The sequence below is a fragment of the Schistocerca serialis genome, chromosome 2 (assembly GCF_023864345.2).
Source record: "Schistocerca serialis cubense isolate TAMUIC-IGC-003099 chromosome 2, iqSchSeri2.2, whole genome shotgun sequence".
Taxonomy (NCBI): domain Eukaryota; kingdom Metazoa; phylum Arthropoda; class Insecta; order Orthoptera; family Acrididae; genus Schistocerca; species Schistocerca serialis.
In genome coordinates this window covers 477,055,330-477,080,665 of record NC_064639.1, presented here as the reverse complement: position 1 = coordinate 477,080,665, position 25,336 = coordinate 477,055,330, and the positions used below count along the sequence as shown (strand labels likewise).

The window sequence follows — 25,336 nt, the reverse complement described above, 5'->3', positions numbered from 1 at the left end:
TCGGGTGATGCTAAGGGAATTAGATTAGGAAATGAGACACTTAAAGTAGTAAAGGAGCGTTGCTATTTGGGGAGCAAAATAACTGATGATGGTCGAAGTAGAGAGGATATAAAATGTAGACTGGCAATGGCAAGGAAAGCCTTTCTGCATAAGAGAAATTTGTTAACATCGACTATAGATTTAAGTGTCAGGAAGTCGTTTCTGAAAGTATTTGTATGGAGTGTAGCCATGTATGGAAATGAAACATGGACGATAAATAGTTTAGACAAGAAGAGAATAGAAGCTTTCGAAATGTGGTGCTACAGAAGAATGCTGAAGATTAGGTGGGTAGATCACATAACTAATGAGGAGGTATTGAATAGGATTGGGGAGAAGTTTGCGGCACAACTTGACTAGAAGAAGGGATCGGTTGGTAGGACATGTTCTGAGGCATCAAGGGATCACCAATTTAGTATTGGAGGGCAGCGTGGAGGGTAAAAATCGGGATTGGGGAGAAGTTTGTGGCACAACTTGACTAGAAGAAGGGATCGGTTGGTAGGACATGTTCTGAGGCATCAAGGGATCACCAATTTAGTATTGGAGGGCAGCGTGGAGGGTAAAAGTCGTAGAGGGAGACCAAGAGATGAATACACCAAGCAGATTCAGAAGGATGTAGGTTGCAGTAGTTACTGGGAGATGAAGAAACTTGCACAGGATAGAGTAGCATGGAGAGCTGCATCAAACCAGTCTCAGGACTGAAGACCACAACAACAACAACATCTTGCAGTACATCATAACGCGCTGTACGGCATACACCAACTTGCTGCATAACCTCCTTACCGAATTGCGGGGGCTCCTCGTAATGTTCATTCGAGTTCTGGTTATAGTTTCAGGAGCCCTGACAGTCGGTCGCCTATTCCTCTGCACATTGTGAACGGACCGTACAGCCCTCCAGATCTTGAATAGAACTGATCGTGAGGAGTTTCCGGCCAGCATATTTCGCTTGTAGCAATCTTCATGTTGTTTGATGGAGTCTTGGCTTTATGTAACACTTCACATTATCATTTCGCTGTACTAGTGCAAAGTGCCTCATTTCTGTAACAACTCAACAATACGAGCTTCTCACAACAACTCACGCACGGATACACAGCTGTACTCAACAATCCGATAAAATGCAGCGTAACCAATTTTCGAGACAGTGTTGTCACTTCACAAGCAGTTCGACCGGCACATGAGGTGTAATGGTTTTATATGGTACAAGCTGTATAATACTGCTGGTGTCTCGTATTTAAACTCAGACACGTCAAAAGAGTACAGATTCTAACTGCATGTAGAATGAAACCACCATTACTTCTTCTGAGTCTTCACAGTCGGTGTTTTGAATTTTTAATTCAAATTTTATGAAAATATGTATTCTACACTCCTGGAAATGGAAAAAAGAACACATTGACACCGCGGTGTGTCAGACCCACCATACTTGCTCGGGACACTGGGAGAGGGCTGTACAAGCAATGATCACACGCACGGCACAGCGGACACACCAGGAACCGCGGTGTTGGCCGTCGAATGGCGCTAGCTGCGCAGCAATTGTGCACCGCCGCCGTCAGTGTCAGCCAGTTTGGCGTGGCATACGGAGCTCCATCGCAGTCTTTAACACTGGTAGCATGCCGCGACAGCGTGGACGTGAACCGTATGTGCAGTTGACGGACTTTGAGCGAGGGCGTATAGTGGGCATGCGGGAGGCCGGGTGGACGTACCGCCGAATTGCTCAACACGTGGGGCGTGAGGTCTCCACAGTACATCGATGTTGTCGCCAGTGGTCGGCGGAAGGTGCACGTGCCCGTCGACCTGGGACCGGACCGCAGCGACGCACGGATGCACGCCAAGACCGTAGGATCCTACGCAGTGCCGTAGGGGACCGCACCGCCACTTCCCAGCAAATTAGGGACACTGTTGCTCCTGGGGTATCGGCGAGGACCATTCGCAACCGTCTCCATGAAGCTGGGCTACGGTCCCGCACACCGTTAGGCCGTCTTCCGCTCACGCCCCAACATCGTGCAGCCCGCCTCCAGTGGTGTCGCGACAGGCGTGAATGGAGGGACCAATGGAGACGTGTCGTCTTCAGCGATGAGAGTCGCTTCTGCCTTGGTGCCAATGATGGTCGTATGCGTGTTTGGCGCCATGCAGGTGAGCGCCACAATCAGGACTGCATACGACCGAGGCACACAGGGCCAACACCCGGCATCATGGTGTGGGGAGCGATCTCCTACACTGGCCGTACACCACTGGTGATCGTCGAGGGGACACTGAATAGTGCACGGTACATCCAAACCGTCATCGAACCCATCGTTCTACCATTCCTAGACCGGCAAGGGAACTTGCTGTTCCAACAGGACAATGCACGTCCGCATGTATCCCGTGGCACCCAACGTGCTCTAGAAGGTGTAAGTCAACTACCCTGGCCAGCAAGATCTCCGGATCTGTCCCCCATTGAGCATGTTTGGGACTGGATTAAGTGTCGTCTCACGCGGTCTGCACGTCCAGCACGAACGCTGGTCCAACTGAGGCGCCAAGTGGAAATGGGATGGCAAGCCGTTCCACAGGACTACATCCAGCATCTCTACGATCGCCTCCATGGGAGAATAGCAGCCTGCATTGCTGCGAAAGGTGGATATACACTGTACTAGTGCCGACATTGTGCACGCTCTGTTGCCTGTGTCTATGTGCCTGTGGTTCTGTCAGTGTGATCATGTGATGTATCTGACCCAAGGAATTTGTCAATAAAGTTTCCCCTTCCTGGGACAATGAATTCACGGTGTTCTTATTTCAATTTCCAGGAGTGTATATCGTATTTTACGAGAACGTTACAATCAATAATCCACCCACCTTAAATGTCATCAATAGACTTGCTGAACCTATCTTCGAATACATAATCTCATATTTGACTTAGAAAGTCAATAAACAGGTTATTACAACTAGTTCGCACATAGATCGCACCTTATTACCGATATGATATTGTATGAAGTATATAAATAGTTCTAACGCGTTTGCGTCATCAACAATAGCAGTCAAGGAATCACATGCCCTCGTAGACTGTGACCTGTGTAACAATTTCCAGCTTCGAACAATGGAAAATCCAGGATGGAATAATGACAATATTATGAAAACGATAGTTGCTACTCACCACATAGTGTAGATGCTGAGTCGCAGATAGGCATAACAAAAAGACTGTCAATCAAAGCATCTGGCCAAACGGGCCTTCATCAGGACAGAGAACACATACACATACTCATGACCGCAATCCTCGCACGAGCGCATGTGTGTGTGTGTGTGTGTGTGTGTGTGTGTGTGTGTTGCCTCTTCTGATGAATAGCTTTGGTTGACAGTCTTCTTGTCGTGCCTATCTGCGACTCAGCATTTCCACTATATGGCGAGCCGCAACTATCCTTTTCATAATAATTTCCAATTTCGTTTTCCTTTAACGCGCCATCAGTCCCGTCATAGTGACAAATGCAGACGCATTTATGTTCTCAGAAAACTGGAGAACACACAAGCCTCAGAAACTCCTCCTGTGTCACGGCTGTTTTTCTCAGTGTCATCGCTGTTTTGAACACTGTTAATTACGGCTGTGAGAGCCAAATTGCGTTTGTGGAGAACGCGTGAGCAGCTGTGTAAGTTTTAATATTTTTGAATGAATTAAATTTTCTTCTGACTGCCATGCATAAGAGTTTCGGCTTATCGTATTATCTAAAAAACATCAATTCTTGATTAAGCTATCCTCGTGGCTGAGAAATGCGTGCAACTGTATTTGTTACATTTCTGTTTTAGATCTCGACAAATTATTGTTTCACTTAATTTAAGTTACACTTTCACTATAAAAATTATAGGCTTTATTTCGCTTGGACGCTTAAGGAAATTAAGTGCCAAATCCCAGACGAACAAAATAATATAAGAAACAATGCTTTACATTCGTATTCGCATACCCCAGGAAAGAACCATGGTCTCTACGTGTCGCAAGCAAAAAAGAATATCGTTTTGATTTCCAGCTTACGTTTTGGTGAGTAAGACTGATGAAGGAGCAAATAAAATGAAAGCTGGGATGATCAGTTTCTGCAACAGTGTTTTTCAACCTGTGGGTCGCGACTCCCAGACTGGTCGCAAAGTCTTGCTCGGGGGGATCGCGGTCGTAGGAGGATGCACTCGCGAGATGCCAAACATGTGTTTCGTGACGATCATCTGCTGCGGCAGAAATGTCACGCAGAAGTGACAAGGTTTCGTGAAAGTACATTGTAAAGTCGCTCACGTTAAATTGTGGCACTTACTTTTGAGCACTTCAAATACGCAAAGAATTGCAGCGGTGAGAAGTGATACGATGTGTGTCGAACTCTTCCGACATTTGCGGAACGGAACCAGGTCGTCGAGGGACACTATAAGTATGTACGTATTCACAAGTTCACCTCTTCGAGGTTGAGGGGGAAGGACTACATTAACTTTCGGGTGGGAGCGGCGGTGCGGGGGCAGCATTTTGTGAAGTACTGAAAACTTAGATTCCGTGCCGATCACCTGCTGTGATCAAATTGTCACACGAAACTGTAGTTCCCGAAAGCGCATTTAAAAGATGCTAATGTTGAAATGTGATACAAAGTGGCTGCATATTACGGGCAAGACTTCGCACTACGGTTGCTAGAACGCATTTCAGTTAGCATGCTTCGAACCAAACAATACGAGGTGCATTCAAGTTTTAAGGCCTTCGATTTTTTTTCTCCGGACTGGAAAGAGATAGAAACATGCGCATTGTTTTAAAATGAGGCCGCGTTCATTGTCAATACGTCCCAGAGATGGCAGCACCGTACGGCAGATGGAATTTTACCGCCAGCGGCGAGAACGAGCACTGTTTTAAATACTTAAAATGGCGACGTTTTCCTTACTTGAACAGCGTGCAGTCATTCGTTTTCTGAATTTGCGTGGTGTAAAACCAATTGAAATTCATCGACAGTTGAAGGAGACATGTGGTGGTGGAGTTATGGATGTGTCGAAAGTGCGTTCGTGGGTGCGACAGTTTAATGAAGGCAGAACATCGTGTGACAACAAACCGAAACAACCTCGGGCTCGCACAAGCCGGTCTGACAACATGATCGAGAAAGTGGAGAGAATTGTTTTGGGGGATCGCCGAATGACTGTTGAACAGATCGCCTCCAGAGTTGGCATTTCTGTGGGTTCTGTGCACACAATCCTGCATGACGACCTGAAAGTGCGAAAAGTGTCATCCAGGTGGGTGCCGCGAATGCTGACGGACGACCACATGGCTGCCCGTGTGGCATGTTGCCAAGCAATGTTGACGCGCAACGACAGCACGAATGGGACTTTCTTTTCGTCGGTTGTGACAATGGATGAGACGTGGATGCCATTTTTCAATCCAGAAACAAAGCGCCAGTCAGCTCAATTGAAGCACACAGATTCACCGCCACCAAAAAAATTTCGGGTAACCGCCAGTGCCGAAAAAATGATGGTGTCCATGTTCTGGGACAGCGAGGGCGTAATCCTTACCCATTGCGTTCCAAACGGCACTACGGTAACAGGTGCATCCTACGAAAATGTTTTGAAGAACAAATTCCTTCCTGCACTGCAACAAAAACGTCCAGGAAGGGCTGCGCGTGTGCTGTTTCACCAAGACAATGCACCAGCACATCGAGCTAACGTTACACAACAGTTTCTTCGTGATAACAACTTTGAAGTGATTCCTCATGCTCCCTACTCACCTGACCTGGCTCCTAGTGACTTTTGGCTTTTTCCAACAATGAAAGACACTCTCCGTGGCCGCACATTCACCAGCCGTGCTGCTATTGCCTCAGCGATTTTCCTGTGGTCAAAACAGACTCCTAAAGAAGCCTTCGCCGCTGCCATGGAATCATGGCGTCAGCGTTGTGAATAATGTGTACGTCTGCAGGGCGATTACGTCGAGAAGTACGCCAGTTTCATCGATTTCGGGTGAGTAGTTAATTAGAAAAAAAAATCGGAGGCCTTAGAACTTGAATGCACCTCGTCCATTGTTAGGACTGGCAGCAGTGATACAAGGCAATTTCTATCGAGCCGATCTAGACGCTTGAGCTCACCTCCTACTGTAATGGAAACTATGTGTGTTAGCTTTGTTTCTGTTTTCGCAGCTCTGTGGCTTCATCGGGATTCTCAGAAAACTGTCGTTGTTTGTCGCTTGGTTCATTTCTCAGCCGGCCGTGGTGGCAGAGCGGTTCTAGGTGCTTCAGTCCGGAACCGCACGACTGCTACGGTCGCAGGTTCGAATCCTGGCTCGGGCATGGATGTGTATGACGTCCTTAGGTTAGTTAGGTTTAAGTACTTCTAAGTTCTGGGGGACTGATGACTCAGATGTTAAGTCCCATAGTGCTCAGAGCCATTTCATTTCTCATTTCTTTCGTGATGTTGATTGTGACTGCCATGAAGTGAATCATTGTTAAGTTAATAGTGCTCTCTAAAAGAATTGAAAACATATTCTAAAATTATTTATTATAAAACAAATCAAAAATTCTAGCAATTAATTAAAAAAGAAATGTCTTCTTTTGTAACTGGATGTGCTTAAACGAATCAACCAGCCGTAGTATAAAAACATATAAACAAACAAACACCGTCCGAACAGGGCTTGAAGACCGAACGGTACCGACCGGCCGCCGTGTCTCCTTACCCCTTAGGTGTCTCTGGATGCTGGTTTGGAGAGGCACGTGATTAGCACACCGCTTTCCCGGCCGTTGTCAGTTTTCGTGGCCGGTACCACCATTTCTCCATCAAGTAGCGCCTCAATTGGCCTCACAAGAGCTAAGTGCACCCCACTAACCAACGGCACTCGGCAGACCCAGACGGTAAGCCATCCAAGTGTTAGCCTAGCCTGACAGCACTTAACTTCAGTGAACTGGTGTTACCACTGCGACAATGCCATTGACAATAAAAAAGCAGACCTAAGAGAAGTGAAATTTATTTTTTGTTAAAATTGCGTAATTCCTTGGTTAATATTAATTCTGAACTGAATAGAATGTATATTGTTTTGTAATAAATGCACTGTGTTAACGACGAATAAACGCAAAACTTGAAAACTGTTTTCTGGAATCGATCGAGTACTAGATGAACAAGATCCAATTAATAACTTTGAGAAATTCAAGAAAAAATCTATTTGACTAGAAACAGACTCTACATTGAGACCTCGGTTAACGACCATAATTCGCTAATGAGTCTTACGTGCAATGAGAAACGCTCGTTGTACGAAACATATTTTTCTGTAGAAATTTGAGTAAAAGTTAGGATGAAGCGCCATTCCGAAAAAATACTAACGTATTTTATAAAATAGTATTACAATGTATAACACTGTACATCCTTTTTTATAATAAAGTTGTCTAAAGACGTCCTTTTGTCAACTCTTCAAAATGAATACTAATACTCTACGTATTGGTTAATGGGTAGGTTTATCGAATTCTTGTTGGTTAACGACGACAAATCTAGAATGAAATTCATAAAAGGTATTTCAAGGCCCTGAATTAAGATGAGTGTTCAAAGTTAGGAGAGCTTGCAACATCGTCACAAAGAATTTGGAACGTCGTCGAGGAGATCAGGGCAGATACCGGTGACAGCAATTACAGTTTGGGGAGTGTCGCTAACAGTATAACTGGACACGTGCTGCATTGTCATTTGTCGGAGCTACTAGTGTACAAGGTGAAAGGTCGTAGAACAGCGAATTACCTATTGCCCAAGGGTAGGAGATGAAGAGGTCTGTCTAAGTCAAAAAGTAGTTTTAGAAATCGTTGCCGAAGACAAAAAAAAAAGGCACTGAGCAGACTCGTTATGCGAAACATTGCTCGTTAAGCGATTCAACCTTATACAAGATTACAGTATGCATTGCTCGTTATGCGAATCACTCTTTATAGACGGTGTTCGTTAATCACAGTTTCATTGTACTTCGTTCACCGCAATAATAATGATGATGTAAACATTACACTATTTATTCTTCCACGTTTTATGCTCCCTCATTGTCGTCCCTTTCCCGCGGAGCATAAGTCATACCATGAAGAATAAAGTCAATAACAATAATCGTACGATTCAGCGATTATACGAGAATGCATAACGCTTTATTTGCGAAACTGCAATTTGGTGATTAGTGATAATGTGTCTCATTTGTGTTATTTGAAATCATACTTGACCCCTATCAGGATTTTATTGTTCTGAACAGTTTTCATAGGTAGGTTGACACCAGCGATAACTGTTACGGCTCCACTTAGCCAGATAAAAGTAAGCAAGGGATGTAGGTCCTACAATACAGTAACAATACAACAATTTCAATGAGAAGACTATGACTGTTTATTTTAAATTTTAGTCAAATTGTGTTTCTATTTTCTGATTGCAGCCTATTTCTCTTTTTACTTTTTATATTCACCATTGAAGGGAAAGCTAATTCACATAGGTAGAAAGTGGCGAATGATACTAATAATTCCAAAGTTTCCCTTGCCACCTGTTGATATTCTTCTTTTCTCTCCATGCAGAGGACGTCAGTCTTCTGTGAATTAAATTCCATGCTAAGCATGTCGTCAGCAGCAAAATCTGTAATTATTTCTTTCATGCTCGTACTCAGATCAGCCAGTTGTACTAACATGTAAAAAAAAAGGATTCAGTATCCATTTATGCTCGTTGTCAGGTTCAGAGATCAGTTCTGGAAAGTAACTTAATAGTTTCTCTTCCATATTATGCAAGCTCTGTATCACGCAAGGAATGTGGGAACTTACTTCCGCCGATCGGTCATTTGCAATTTCTTCGAAAATATTCTGAAAGCAAGGGAAACACTCAAACATTGTCTTTTGTAAAGACCCTAACCAAAAACAAAGTTATAGAGGAAACCTATGACTTTATGCTTGGCCGTTATGTTTTCTTCTCTCCATTGGAGGGTCTTGTGTAAAATATTTAGGTGGTCAAAAAGATTTGCGAGAAATGCTAATTTTAATAGCCAAAGAGGATCACGAAAATAATTCGCATAACCAGATTTAGAATATTGTAAGAACAATAACAGTTCAGCTTCTAATTCCAGAACTCGTGTCAATACCTTTCCTTTGGAAAGCCACCTGATCTCTGTTTAATAAAGATTTTGGGGAGTGAACGCATGTCTTCACAAATGATTCCAAACGGTCGAATTTGCAACGACTTACCTTTAACAGAATTCACAGATTTTGTCACCCCTTTGAGCACATCATTTGAATCAGAAGGCAAAACAGTGGCTGCCACAACTTGTCCGTGAAGAAACTAGTGGGTGTACATGAAACATTTGGCATTATTCATTTTAATTTCGCAACGGGCCCACTTTTATTGCCTGTCATAGCCAGTACCAACACTGCAGATGGCGATGCATTTTGTCCAATCAGTCTCGCAGTTACGAGTTATTTCTAAAAACATGTAGAAACACTGGCCAGTAGAGTTCTGGAAGTGCTTTGAAATGTCTGCCATTGTACTTTCATCTACGTTAAAGCGCACGCATACCATAAATTGCACACAGTCTGAAGCATCAGTAGGTTCATCAAACTGCAGAGCAAAATCTGGACTCTTCTTTAATTTTTCAACTAACTGCTCTCGAGTATCACCGGCCATATATATATATATATATATATATATATATATATATATATAGCCAAAGAAACTGGTACACCTGCCTATTATCGTGCAGGGCCCCCGCGAATGCGCAGAAGTGCCGCAACACGATGTGGCATGGATTCAACTAATGTCTGAAGTAGTGCCGGAAGGAACTGACACCATCAGCAGAGCTGTTAATAAATCCGTAGGAGTACGATGGGTTGGAGATTTCTTGTGAACAGAACGTTGTAAGGCATCCCAGGTATGCTCAATAATGTTCATGTCTGGGGAGTTTGGTGGCCACCGGAAGTGCTTAAACTAAGAAGTGTGTTCCTGGAGGCACCCTGCAGCAGTTCTGGATGTCTGGTGGGTCGCATTGTCCTGCTGGAATTGTTTAAGTCCGTCGGAATGCACAATGGACATGAACGGATGCAGGTGATCAGACAGGATACTTACGTACGTGTCACCTGTCAGAGACGTATGTAGACGAATCAGGTATCCCATAACACGCCACCTGCACACTCCCCATACAACTACAGAGTCTCCACCAACTTGAAGAATCCCCTGCCGCCATGCAGGGTCCATGCATTCATGAGGCTGTCTCCATAGCCGTACAAGTCCGTCTGCTCGATACAATTTGAAACGGCCAGGCAACATGCTTAAAGTCATCAACAGTCCAACGTCGGTGTTGACGGGCCCAGGCGAGGCGTAATGCTTTGAGTCGTGCAGTCATCAAGGGTACACAAGTGGGCCCTCGGCTCCGAAAGCCCTTGTCGATGATGTTTCGTGTCTTGGCACGCTGACACTTGTTGAATGTCCAGCATTGGAATCTACAGCAATTTGCGGAAAGGTTGCACTTGTGCCACGTTAAACGATTCTCTTCCGTCGTCGTTGGTCACGTTCTTGCAGGATCTTTTTCCGGCTGCAGAGATGTCGGAGGTTTGATATTTTACAATATTCCTGATATTCACTGTACACTCGTGTGCTGGTCGTACGGGAAAATCCCCACTTCATCGCTACCTCGTAGATCCTGCGTCCCATCGCTCGTGTGTCGACTATAACACCACGTTCAAACGCGCTTAAATCTTGATAACCTGCAATTGTAGCAGCAGTAACCGATCTAACAACTGCTCCTGACACTTGTTGTCTTATATAGCCGTTACCGACCGCAGCGGATACATATACACTATGTGATCAAAAGTACCCGGATACCCTCAAAAACATACGTTTTTCGTATTAGGTGCATTGTGATGCCACCTACTGCCAGGTCCTCCATATCAACGGCCTCAGAAGTTATTAGACGTCGTGAGACAGCAGAATGGGGCGCTCTGCGGAACTCGCGGACTTCGAAAGTGGACAGGTGATTGGGTGTCACTAGTGTCTACGTCTGTACGCGAGATTTCCACACTCCTAGACATCCCTAGGTCCACTGTTTCCGATGTGATAGTGAAGCGGAAACGTGAAGGGACACGTACAGCCCAGCAACGTGCAAGCCGACCTTGTCTGTTGACTGGCAGAGACCGCCGACAGTTGAAGAGGGCCATAATGTTTAATGGGCAGACATCTATCCAGACCATGACACACAAATTCCAAACTGCATCAGGATCCACTGCAAGTACTAAGACAGACGGGAAGGGAGAAAACTTGGATTTCATGGTCGAGGGGCTGCTCATAAGCCACACAGAACGCCGATAAATGCCAAACGACGCCTTGCTTAGTGTACGGAGCGTAAACATTGGACGATGGAACAGTGGAAAAACATTGTGTGGAGTGAGGAATCACGGTACACAATGTGGGATTCCGATGGCAGGGTGTGTGTATGGCGAATGCACCGTGAAGGTCATCTGCCAGCGTGTGTAGTGCCAACAGTAAAATTCGTAGGCGGTGGTGTTATGGCGTGGTCGTGTTTTTCACGAAGGGGACTTGCACCCCTTGTTGTTTTGCGTGGCTCTATCAGAGCACAGGCCTACATTGATGTTTCAAGCATCTTCTTGCTTCCCACTGTTGAAGAGCAATTCGGTAATGGTGACTGCATCTTTCAGCACGATCGAGCACCTGTTCACAATGCACGGCCTGTGGAGGAGTGGTTACACGACAATAACATTCCTGTAATGGACTGGCCTGCACAGAGTCCTGACCAAAATCCTATAGAACACCTTTGTGATGTTTTGGAATGCCGACTTCGTGCCAGGCCTCACCGACCGACCTCGATACCGCTCCTTAATGCAGCAGTCCGTGAAGAAGGAGCTGCCATTCCCAAAGTAACTTTCCAGCACCTGATTGAATGTCTACCTGCGAGAGAGGAAGCTGTCACCAAGGGTAAGGGTGGGCCAACATCATATTGAATTCCAGCATTACCGATGGAGGACGCCGTGAACTTGTAAGTCATTTTCAGCCAGGTGTCCGCATACTTTCGATGGAGGCGAGAATGGAAATTAAATACGTTTCCTTCGTAATCACTGACATAGTTTTATTACGGTTTTGGGGGCTGGCTAGAATTTTTTACTTGGAAGTGGTCGCATATTCAAAAAGGTTGTAAAAAACTGTTCTACAGTAACACAAAATGTCATGTCGTTACTGTAGATAAGAATATCTCCTGAAATTCAAAAAGATGGCCAGCAGCTATGTTTTATTCAGCCCTGAACATCACGCGATTAAACAGACAAGTTATGTATTTCGAAAACGATGTAATGAGACGACGAAATTTTCGTCGGTCTCTAAGGTAGAACTGGTTAAGGCCATTTGTGGAGGAGAATTTCAGTTCTAGATTTTACCTTATCTCTGTCTTCTAGACTTTGTGAAATACTGTGAATTGAGCGACAGGAGGGATATCGAGATAAATGAAACCTAACGAAGTGCTGCTAATGCGCCTAAAAGATGTAGACAGTGTCAAAATGAAAAAAAATCTCGAATAAAAAGGAAGATACACGTATAATTCATGTGGTGTTTATCTCTGGTGCTTTAATATGTAAAGTGACTTACTCAGAGGAGATATACGATCTCCTTAAGACGGCGAAAATCAATTGTTTTTGTCGCTGTGAATGATTAAAACCTCTGGGAGACTAAAAAATCCCGTCATAGCTATACCTTTTCAAAAGAAAAGAGGGTTAATTAAGCTGATACAGTAAACCGTATCGTTCGATTCCGTGCAATTTTCGGGTGTGATTTGGTTTTATTTAAGCAGAATCAGAATTTGCATCTCATGGACGTTACGGTTGTATCTAAACAGAATCAAAATTTGCATCTCACTGATGTTACGCGATTAATGCTATTGATCAGGAGCCGCGGCTGACGGAAATATTAAACTGGAGTACTGTTCTCTCACAACGTGTCTGTTAAAACAGTAGGTTTTGTCTGCTTTTAGAGTCCCTCACTTATGTTAGAAATTTGGATAAATTCTGATATTACGTCACAGACCTATTTTATTTGTGCGCATCTGCTACAAAACCTGGCATTGTTAGTCAGTCGCTTTCCTGAGCGGTACTGGAGATTTTGAATAAAATTCTGAGTTTTTAGAAAATGCGTTCAAATAATTTGTTCTAATGCCCCTTTAAAATTTAATGCTAAGTTTACTGTTTAGAAATTCACTTTGGAAATACATTTTATGACGTTCACTATTTCTTGTTAAGTAGAGGTCATTACTATTGTGGTGAAAAAGCAATTCACACGCAATTGTCGCCCTACACTCAGTTGCCAAGAGACATCGTCAAATTCTTTTCGTTTATCTGTAACATTCCAGGAAGCAGATTCGCAGTTCCCCATTTGCTGTATATCATGCGTTCTTTACAAACAAAATCCAGTACTTCTTCCCGCAAGCTTACCTTGTTCACCATCACAAAAAAGTAAACCAAGTGACATAGAGACTGTAATAGCGCTGCAACTCGCTTATGCTTTTTTCCCCGAGTTATTTACTTAACTGACAAAAAAATACTGTCAAGATCCGCCAACAAAGTTGCAAGCATAATTTTGTATTTGTTCATAGGAGGGAACTCGGAGGTGTCCTTCACAATTTTGCAGTTGCTCAGTCACAGTTTTTGTCGAGGAATGACGAAGTGGTATGTGCGTTCCAGCATCGAATCAAAATTATTGTACAGTATCTGATACACAGCCATGTGATGATGATTGATTATATCCAAACAAATCGTGCTAATTTTTGGAAATTTGTGGTAAGTTCCTGTGGGACCAAACTGCTGAGGTCATCGGTCCCTAGGCTTACGCACTACTTAAACTAACTTAAACTAAATTACGCTTAGGACAACACACACACCCATGTCCGAGGGTCGTGCTGATTCTTCCTTCTTTCGCGATAATAGTAACTGAAACTCCAATATTTTTTTACAGAATACACGTTTTAGAGCAACGTGATCGTGCGATTGGGAATATGTTGCTGCATCCCCGTATTTTTTGCTGCCTCTTTTCACTCCTTTAGTACCGTATCGAATGCTCGGCGACCCCTTAAACACTCGCAATAGACAGTCGGTTACTTATAGCGGTGTTGTTGAGACAGTGGTGTCTCCAAACAACACCCGGAAACACAGCGCTGACTATGGCAGAGCATTTTCCACTGACTACTGTCCTTGACTCGTGGCGAGGGGCAATTTTGATAGGGCAATTTTGATACCTCTCCTCAATTAGAAAAAGACCGAATGTGTTCCAGTAGTTGTCGGAGCGTTGCCTTAACGAGTTGTGTAGAAAAGACCCTAGAGCGCATGGTCAACCGTTGTCTGGTCTGTATATTAGACACTAGGCAGCTCCTTAGCAACTCTCACTGTGGATTCAGGAGATGTCAGTCAATTATCGACAACCTGACCATGTAGAGGCGGAAATCAACCAGGCTTTCCAATGTAACATGCATTGTCTAATTGGTATTTTTTTGACATCAGTAAGCCGTACGACACTACTTGGAGGTGCTATGTTCTCTGTGACCTACAACAATGGGGCTTTGTGGCTACATTCCGCTCTTCATTCGGTCCTTCCCCTCAAGACACCTTTTTGGTAGAAAAGATAGTTTTGTGCTGGAAAATGGCGTTCCCCAGTGCGGTGTTTTAAGTCTTACCCTCTTTGTCATAGTCATTAAGAGCATAACGTCCACAGTATGGAGACCCGTCCAGTGCTCCTTATTTGTGGGTGATTTTGCGATCTTATGCTCTTCCTCCAGTGCCGTAGCAGCGACTCGTCAGCTGCAACTTACAGTGAAAAGATTGGATAAGGAGGTGCAAAGACTGTTTTTACATTTTCTGCAGAGAAGGGTGTGTGTGTGTGTGTGTGTGTGTGTGTGTGTGTGTGTGTGTGTTCATTTTAATCGTTCTCCTAGTATTTTGAATTTACTTGAAATGCGTACGTGGGACACCATTCTCCATTTTAAAGACTCAGTGAAATTTCTAGGCCTCGTTCTTGACTCCAAACTGTCGTGAGTACCACAGTTCAAGGACCTGAAGGCAAGACCTAGACGGCACTAAATACCTTGAATTGTCTTAATAACAGATCCTTAGAGTGGACAGAGCGCGTCTGCTCCAGCTTTATAGGGCCTCCGTGCGATCGTGGCTGCATCATGAGTGCACATTGCATGAGTCAGCATGGCCTTCTTACCTGAAGATTATTGACGCTATACACCATGAGGGGATCAGGCTCGCCAAGGGGCCTTATGGGACCAGCCCCATACACAGTCTCGATCCTAAGGCTGGTGAATCACCACGTACCATCCAGTGGCAACTTCTCATGATGTGCCAGGCGTATAAGTTCCTCGCTACTCCTTCATCCGCAGTATACCATACATTGCTCGTCCAGCTGTGGAACACTTCTGTACAAATCGTCCATGGGCAACGAGGCCATCTGGGATCTGTGCGAAGCGTGTAGTGGAGTCCCTTAGTTTGGGACCGGCTGATATCCTGGGTTTTTACTGATTGCCACACCGCTTACTGCAGAGGCCCAGAGTGATTTTAGATTTAGCGCAGTGTGGGAGAGGTTGCACTCCCGCTTATGCTGTTAATATGATATTTTCCGGCATTTTAAATTAGCACCACCAGTATGCTGCTGCATTCACGGATGGGCATAAACAGGGAGATTACGAAAGCTGCTCTGTTGTTTTCCCAGATCGTGACCACAAGGTTCGGTTGCCTCCAGACTTCACTGTCTTTGATGCTGAGTTGTCCGTGATCTTGAGGGCACTGGAGCAGATGAGATGTGCCGTGCTTGCTTAATTCCTCGTCTGTTTCGACTACTTGGGTGTTTTTCAGTCACTGCAGTGCATTTATCCAGCCGACAAAGTAGTCTAGAATCTTGAGGACGCCCTTGTCCAGTTACAAAGGCTGGGGAAGGAGGTGTCTTACTGCTAGGCACCAGGGCACATTGGTGTTGTGGCGAACGAAAGGGCGGAAGTAGCAGCCAAGGACGCGTGTCGTGATCCTCAGTTAGTTCAGTGTGCCATCGCTCTGCATACTGTTACCTCACTGTTGAGTTACAGAGCCATGCGTCGATGGGAAGAAGTGTGGTTGGAGGTGCCAGACAATAAGCTCCGTCTAGTAAAGCTCACAACGCGGCCGTGGCGTACCTCCGTCTAACCACGCAGGCGGGATGAGGTTCTCCTTATCCGTCCTCACAAAGGCCACAGCCCTATGACGCAAGGTTTCTTGCTCTGGCGAAAGGACCCTCCAATGTGTGGTAGTTGTGGCGTACAGATCACTGTGCGCCACATTTTCCTGGACCGACTTTATTTTCAGACCAGAGGTCAGCGGCAAATTTGCCGACTGATCTGCCTCTATTTTAAGTGACTTGTTCTTAATGTGTTAACAAGGTGAGTAGCTCACCCATATTTTTTGAAAGTGGTCAACCAGTCATATTTCCCTGTGGTGTTATTTTAGCTCTTCCGTAATTTCTTTTATGTTGTAATTCCAGGCTTAGACCTTTCACCCTTTCTCCGTTTTGTTACACCGTGTGAGATGGAGTGATGGTGTGTGTCAACACGAGTTGGGAGCGAATGAATGAGTGTCATTTTGTAGGTTTACTCCTCACGATGTGGTAACAGTTTTAGTCCTTTTATTTATATTCGTTTCTTTTAATATTTGTAATGGCATTGACAACTTCACTGGTGAGCATCCGTAAACTACATACACAAAATCTATTTTACAGTTTGTAGGAGCAGAGATACCATGATCGAGGGAAAAACCGGTTTTATTTATTTGCTGGTTATATTAAAATTTTGTGAAATGAAAGCTATAATGTGACGTAATTACAGTTGATTTGAACTCATACAACGGGAGAGATCAGGTCTTTCATGAATTTTAATTTTACATTAATCGGCATAGTCTGTTTACTTCAGTGAAAATTTCATATGCTGTTAATTTTTTAAATAAAACATAAACTAAACTAAAATAACCATACAAGAAATAAAAATAAAAATTAAAAATGTTGGTACTGCCTGAATTATTTCGGAAAGCTGAATAATGGCAGATGGACAATTAAAACTCGCAATCTGTCTTGTGTAACACTTCCTGCAATTCAGATTAGACTGCATTTTGAACATGTCTGTTATAATCCTTCAATCTGGATGCTACATACACACCAAATATATTACATTGACGGTGCGCCCCGAGTTTGAACGGGTAGGACTAAGTATCTGCGTCCAGACGACTTGTTTATGATATGAAACAGTATGTCTGTTAGTATCAACATCTCTACTGCTGGTCCTGAGATTAGCCGTAAGATAACAGAAAAACGAGGCTTGAGACTTCAATTTAAAATATGCATAGATGGTGATGTTTGACCCGTTTGTCGCAGCCTTTTGGAATGGTGTCACTTATTCTTTCAATGATATCTGAAGCATAACTAAATTCACTTTTTGATTTCTTTGAATTCTACTTGTTTGGTGGTTGCTTGTCTTCATTTGCATCTGTGCAGTTCTTCTATCATAGTAGGCGCTCTTTGAGGTGCCACAGTGTCACTCGTCCTGCCAAAATCTTCTACTACCTCCAGCAGAATTGTCTCTTCTACCTCCACCTCCTCGGCAATGGCAACTGTTTCCCAGAAGAAAACAATATTTCTTGTCTTAGCAAATCATTTCTAATTCAAAATTTGTGATGTAATGTTGATTTCTGTACGTACTGTCAGTCTTCCACTCTGGTTATGTTCCATATTCCCACATGTAATAGTGCGTTATTAGGGGCTTCTCTGGATACTTCTATACTCTTAAGTCTTCTCCACATTAATTCACAGTCCACTCTTGCTGGCATTCTTTGTTAAGTCCCCTAAAGTTTCTGCCATTTCTTCCTCTGACTGCCTATGACTGAACTGTCGTCTGCATATACTAGTAACTGTGTTCTTCCATTTAGCTTCACACCTTTGCCTTCTCTTTTCATTTCCGGGATTACTTTCTCCAGAACCAAATTAAAAAGAAGTGGTGAAATGACATCATCTTATCTTACACCTGTTCTGATGGTGAATTCCTTGGGCAGCTCCTCCTGGTATTTCACTTTGGCTCTTGTCTCCCCTGTAGACACCTTCACCAAGCTAATTACTTGGTATACCAATCTCCTTGAGGATGTCGTACATAATTTGTGTACACTATCATAAGACATTGAGAAATGTACAAATGAAACTGATGGTTGAATTTCCAGCACTTCTCGCAGATTTCTCATTGTGGAAATTTGAGCCACGATTGATCTTGCGCTAAAACCTATCTGATGCTCTCCAACTATATCTTCAGCAAAAGGCTTCAGCTTTTCAGGACTTACTATCGACAGCTCTTTGTGTGGTGCAGTTAGCAGAGAAATAGCTCTGTAGCTGCTAAAAATTTCTTTTACTGTTGTTTTTGTGCAGTGACATAATGGTAGTTGACTTCCACTCTTCTTTGATGACCTTCTTTCTCAATATTTCACTTATGAGGTCGTATATCTGTTTCTGAGGTGTCTCAACTCCTGCATTCAACATGTCTGCCGTTATCGTATCTCCTCCTGGTGCGTTATTATTCTTCAGTTTCTTAATCACTCTTTCTACAGCCTGCTGAGTCACTTCAGTTTCTTCTTCCGCTACATCCTCTGCAATTTTTCATTCTGGGAAGACACTCTCGGGTCCACCACAACATGACAGCCCAAAAACACACTCAGCATCACCTTGCCCGATGATGATTCGGCCTTTGCCGTTTTCAGTGGTGGTGAATTCACAAGCTTCCTCTGCTTTATGTAATAAAATTTTCTCGGGCTTCCAGCCGCGTCAGGTGGTTAAAATCCCAAGAGCTTTCGACCGAACTCTCCCCGGTCATTGTCAAGTGGTAAGACTGACTGCTGTGTCGCCGAGGCCGCGTGGTCATACAGCCACACTGCTGGCTGTGACGTCACTGGTGCTCTCTTTCTCGCCGTATACGGTAATGTTTTTATGCTGCGTCCGTCGCCCCCGTTTTAACATCGCAATAGCCGGGTCCCAGGCTGTGCTGAGCTGCAAACCGCCGTCCTTGTTTATGGTGTTTTCAGGTTTTTTTATTTCAATAGCTTCTTTTGTGACGCTTATCCCGAAATCCCTTCGTCTTCATAACGACAGATGTTTCGTCGAATAGAATTTGGTGTCCATTTTCTAAGGCGTCTTCTGCCACGGCTGATTTTTCTGGATAGCGTAGGCGTAAGCACCTCTCGTGTTCTGTCCCGCGTTGCTCCACAGTGTGTACTGTTTAGCCGACATAGTAACAGCCACACTGACACGGTATCTTGTACACTCCAGGCGTTCTAAGCCCTAGATCGTCCTTCACAGTCCTCATAAGCTGACGAATTACTTTGCTTGCTTTGCTGCTTTCTCTCGGGGTCATAGTGCCCTCGTCCACGGTGATAAGGCGGCTAAAGAATTAATCTGGACTGGCCTGATAGCTGAAATATTTCGGCTGTTGCCTCGGTTCCACGGGTCTTTTGAATGGATGTGAGCAGTTGCGGACAATACTTCACTTTATTCATGGGCTTCGACATTTTGTTTTGCTCCTGTAGTGGTAGATATTCTACTGCATTAACGCGGAACCTATTTACGCAGAAAAAATTTGTTCCAGTTTTGACCACCAGGTGGAAATCTGTCGCCTGTATAGCGTTTTGTTGATCTCTCCGATGTTCATACTGAACAAACTGTGTAAGCGGCAGATAATAATAAAATCAGCATTATACACTACTGGCCATTAAAATTGCTACACCTTGAAGAAATGCAGATGATAAACGGGTATTCATTGGACAACTATATTATACTAGAACTGATATGTGATTACATTTTCACGCAATTTGGGTGCACAGATCCTGAGAAATCAGTACCCAGAACAACCACATCTGGCCGTAATAACGGCCTTCATACGCCTGGACATTGAGTCAAACAGAGCCTGGACGGCGTGTACATGTACAGCTGTCCATTCAGTTTCAACACGATACCACAGTTCATCAAGAGTAGTGACTGGCATATTGTGACGAGCCAGTTGCTCGACCACCATTGACCAGACGTTTTCAATTGGTGAGAGATCTGGAGAATGTGCTGGCCAGGGCAGCAGTCGAACATTTTCTGTATCCAGAAAGGCCCGTACAGGACGTACAACAAGCGGTCGTGCATTATCCTGCTGAAATGTGGGGTTTCGTAGGGATCGAATGAAGGGTAGAGCCACGGGTCGTAACAGATCTGAAATGTAACGTCCACTGTTCAAAGTGCCGTCAATGTGAACAAGAGGTGACCGAGACGTGTAACCAATAGCACCCCATACCATCACACCGGGTGATACACCAATATGGCGATGATGAATACACGCTTCCAATGTGCGTTCACCGCGATGTAGCCAAACACGGACGCGACCATCATGATGCTGTAAACAGAACATGGATTCATTCGAAAAAATGACGTTTTGCCATTCGTGCACCCAGGTTCGTCGTTGAGTACATCATCGCAGGCGCTCCTGTCTGTGATGCAGCGTCAAGGGTAACCGCAGCCATGGCCTCAGAGCTGATAGTCCATACTGCTGCAAACGTCGTCGAACTGTTCGTGCAGGTGGTTGTTTTCTTTCAAACGTCCCCATCTGTTGACTCAAGGATCGAGACGTGGCTGCACGATCCGTTACAGCCATGCGGATAAGATGCCTGTCATCTCGACTGCTAGAGATACGAGGCAGTTGGGATCCAGCACGGCGTTCCGTATTACCCTCCTGAACCCACTGATTCCATATTCTGCTAACAGTCATTGGATCTCAACCAACGCGAGCAGCAGTGTCGCGATACGCTAAACCGCAATCGCGATAGGCTACAATCCGACCTTTATCAAAGTCGGAAACGTGATGGTACGCATTTCTCCTCCTTACACGAGGCATCACAACAACGTTTCACGAGGCAACGCCGGTGAACTGCTGTTTTGTGTATGAGAAATCGGTTGGAAACTTTCCTCGTGTCACCACGTTGTAGGTGTCGCCACCGGCGCCAACCTTGTGTGAATGCTCCGAAAAGCTAATCATTTGCATATCATAGCATCTTCATCCTGTCGGTTAAATTTTGCGTCTATAGCACGTGATCTTCGTGGTGTAGCAATTTAATGGCCAGTAGTGTACATTAATCACTGCTTTGACCTTTTCTGCCTACATCCCATTCTTAATTCACTACGCACGGAAACATTTCTATAAGTCTCTCCTGCACTCACAGCGCCAGATTTCCTCCTACTGACCAAAATTTGAACTAATTTTTTCCCTGCTAAAATCCGTGCCGCATTAACGCATTAGAATAACTACCAAGTATCGCTGCCATACGATAATTAAGCTCACACTGGACCTCTATGAATAGCTGCACTTTAATGATAACCACGCAGTACTACGGTGTGTGTAACGAGTGCAATCATGTACCCGCAAACAAACCGGAGATTTAATTACGGCACGTATCGTTACTTTTTCAGGTTGATAATTAAAACTTTGATTAGCCCGGTTAACTGTGACGGGTTGTGGGTGGGACAGGGAAGCTGGCGCCGCGGCACCAGCAGCTGGTGGCGCGCAACCCGCTGCTGCGCGGCCTGCGGCGGGCCGCCGAGGAGCCGGCGCAGACGTTGGCGCGCACCTTCCCCGCGTGGCCGTCGTTCGCCGTCGAGCTGCTGGCGCTGTGCCTGGCCGCCGAGCCGGCGCACCGGCCGTCCGCCGCCGACCTCATGGAGCAGCCCTACTTCACGCACGACCACTTCCCCGAGCGCTTCCTGCCCGAGCTGCTGGCGCGCGTCGCCCAGGAGAGCCAGGGGAACCCCCTGCTGCGCAGGCAGGCCGCCGCCGCCATCAGCTCCGCTTCCCGCCGAGACATCCGGGGTGCGTGATACACCTCGGCCTACTCTCATGTCTCCATCACAGAGCTTGCACCTAACGGTAGTAGTCGTAGAAGTAGTAGTAGTAGCAGCTGTACTCATTTGTCGGTCGCTCTAAGACTCTGGAAATACAGTATTGTGGTACCATTTTACAGTTTAAAGGCTCGTGCACACCAGGCCAACGAACGACAGAGACTGGATTCGCCCGATAACGCTGGTCGCCAATGTATTGGCGTTCGGATCTCATCCACACCAAACGAAGGTCTTACTTGGGGCCAATGGATTCGGCCATATGGAATCGAAGTTGACTGTATTGGAATATGGGCTACTTCATAATTCTTTCTCTAATCAAAATTACGGATCTCGAATTGTTATTGAATTGTGTAGGCCCTAAAATTTCCAAAGATAACACACCTCTTTAAAAGAGTCGTACCTGCAGTGGAGCCGGCCGCGGTGGTCTCACGGTTCTAGGCGCCCAGTCCGGAACCGTGCGACTGCTACGGTCGCAGGTTCGAATTCTGCCTCGGGCATGGATGTGTGTGATGTCCTTAGGTTAGTTAGGTTTAAGTAGTTCTAAGTTTTAGGGGACTGATGACCACAGCTGTTAAGTCCCATAGTGCTCAGAGCCATTTTTGAACCTGCAGTGGAAAGTTAGGAGTCACTCCCAAATTCGCTTTGTCGTTCACGGCAAAAAGATGTCAATAAAGACACCATTTTCCTTTTCATATCGTGCATATCACTGTGTAATAGCTGAGTTATTTCCCTCCAAGCGTCTAGTCTTTCCAGTTTGTTTTTATAATCGCAGTTACTGTATGGGATTAGCCGAGCGGTCTTGGGCGCTGCAGTCATGGACTGTGCGACTGGTCCCGGCGGTGGTCCGAGTCCTCCCTCGGGCATGGATGTGTGTGTTTGTCCTTAGGATAATTTAGGTTAAGTAGTGTGTAAGCTTAGGGACTGATGACCCTTAGCAAATAGTTCAAATGGCTCGGAGCACTATGGGACTTAACTTCTGAGGTCATCAGTCCCCTCGAACTTAGAACTACTTAAACCCAACTAACCTAAGGACATCACACACATCCATGCCCGAGGCAGGATTCGAACCTGCGACCGCAGCGGTCGCGCGGTTCCTGACTGTAGCGCCTAGAACCGCTCAGCCACTCCGGCCGGCCGATGATGACCTTAGCAGTTAAGTCCCATAAGATTTGACACACATTTGAACATATAGTAGCAGTTCGTAGGGGCCCGTAAACGTTCCCGTTCACGATAAAATTCTATCAACTTTAATGCTCTCGCCATGTCGCACTCTGTACTCCTGTATTTTTAAACACAATAAATACAGACCCATAGCAAGAGCAGGCACTGCCCGCAGAGAAACAGCGACTGTGGAAATTAAGTTTCGCAGGACAGCCACAAGTCGCACTCAGTATGTTTTATCTAATGGTTTCTCTCCTTAATTTAACAGCCAATTATTATACTTTGAACTGTAAATTCCAGTGTTTCTCATGATGCCCTTGTTAAATTAAAGAGTGAAACTGGTCAATAGAACACATCAAGTGTGACTTGTGGCTGTCCTGGGAAACAAATACAAACCTGTTCTAGAGGCACTAGACACAGAAAATCGCGACCGAACCAACGAACATTCGCCGCGGCGTCCACTCAACGAGAAGGTTTCCAACGCCAAGTAATCTCCAACGCTTTGATGTTACCGCCAGCAAGCGGAACCGCAACCAAGGTCAACTACTTCGATGGCAACGATTTGCCGCCCGTACACTTTTAGCAAATCTCGGCCAACGAAGACGTTAGTTGGCCTTCGTTACCCTACTGTGTACGCGCCATAAGAACAACGAACCCAACTCAAACGTAGACCTACAGGCGTTTGCCTATCTGCAGGACTAATTTGACAAGGATGGGACACGCAGTCATTTGCTGTCTTATAGTACGTCTACATTTATACTCTGTAAGCCACCTTACGGTGTATGTAGGGTACTTTTGGTACCACTACTGTCCCCCCCCCCCCCCCTCTTCCTTATTCCAATTGTGAATGGCGTGTGGGAAGAATAACCGTTAGCGAACCCCCATAGGAGCTCCAGTTTCTCTGATTTTCTCATTGTGATCATTTCGGGCGACGTATGTGGGAGGAATGCAAATATTGCTCAACTCTTCTTCGAACGTACACAAGCAGAAGTTCAGCAGTAAACCTCTCCGTGATGCACAACGAGCTTGTTTGCTGAACATCTCCGTAATGGTCTCATGCTTGTTAAAGCCCTCCTCTCACGGGACAAGAATAGGCACGCGGACGAGGTGCTGTTGACGTCACAGCGTGGAATTCCACGTTCCAGTACACTGCACAGCGTGAAAGGAAGAATCTGGCATGTCAGATTTGTGCCTCGTAGAGAGGAACATGGCCAATCAGATGCGACATCGTTTTACGGTACAAGCAGGAGTCGCTATGTTGTATGGCGTTAAACATCGTATTTGGTGGGTTTTCTTTCTCACAAGGTACGTGGTATGAATATAAGGTGTTTCAAAGCATCGACAAATCGAGCATCTCTCGAAAACGCGTCGTCTTACCTACGATTTGATTTGTTATAATAACACGACGGGAAATCAGTTGGTAAAGTTTTCCTGTAGATGCTGTTTTTAGTATTATAACTTGTGTGATACGAAAGTACACATTTTCAATGTTAGGGCACAATGAAGATCTGTCAAAAGCGCGTCTTTTTGCTACAACTTGCGTATCAAACATTGGCATTTGTAGATACAGCCCTGATACAGTGTATGCCACCTACGAAAGTACAGTTGCTTGTTGAAGCTGTAGCGCAATTGACCATTTTGCAGCTCCACCTTGCACATCGAGTCTGCACGTCGAGTCAGCAGGTTGTCCTTACTTCCGCTTGTGCCACAGCGCCGCGTGTGTCGAACGGTGTGTTTGTCATGTGCGTGTATCAGCTGGTGTCGCATCGTTCTTGCGTAGCTGAGTTTATTGTTGATTTGTTCTCTGCCCGCGCCATGATGTCTGTCGAGTCTCCCAAGAATATTTATCGTCGTGGTACGTTCGCTTCTTTAGAAATTCACGATTGGTTGGTTGATAGGATTCACTTTACATCTGATCAGAATAGATACTGCTTGTTTTGATTCTGATTTGCACACATTTTTGTGAAGTTTCAAGATCGCTTCCAAGTAGATTGGCTTTTCTCTCGGGTTGGTTCTCCAGCGATGTTTACACACCGTGATGGTTCCGTTAGTCTAGTCCTTCTTGCAAATTCAGCTATCGAGTATATTCCAGTTGTAATTTACAATCTTCCACCCGAAGTGGACGAATTATTTCTTAAGGCGGCGGTACTTCCCTTTGGAGTCGTTCGGCGTATCTGGCAGGAACACTAGTCTTCACAACACCACTTACAAAGTTAACGTGACATCCGAACAGTAGAAACGAGTGTTCAAAAAAAGAATACTCCTTCACATC

The 25,336-nt window shown here is 45.0% G+C and overlaps 1 protein-coding gene across 1 annotated transcript in view; it reads left to right on the top strand.

Annotated features, from left to right (window-relative positions):
* LOC126457401 (uncharacterized) overlaps window positions 1-25,336 on the top strand; it is a 357,727-nt gene that overhangs the window by 231,538 nt on the left and 100,853 nt on the right. Inside the window, exon 6 of the mRNA XM_050093661.1 lies at window positions 21,536-21,874. Within this exon, the coding sequence (XP_049949618.1) occupies window positions 21,536-21,874 (339 nt within the window). The remainder of the gene's footprint in view (window positions 1-21,535; window positions 21,875-25,336) is intronic.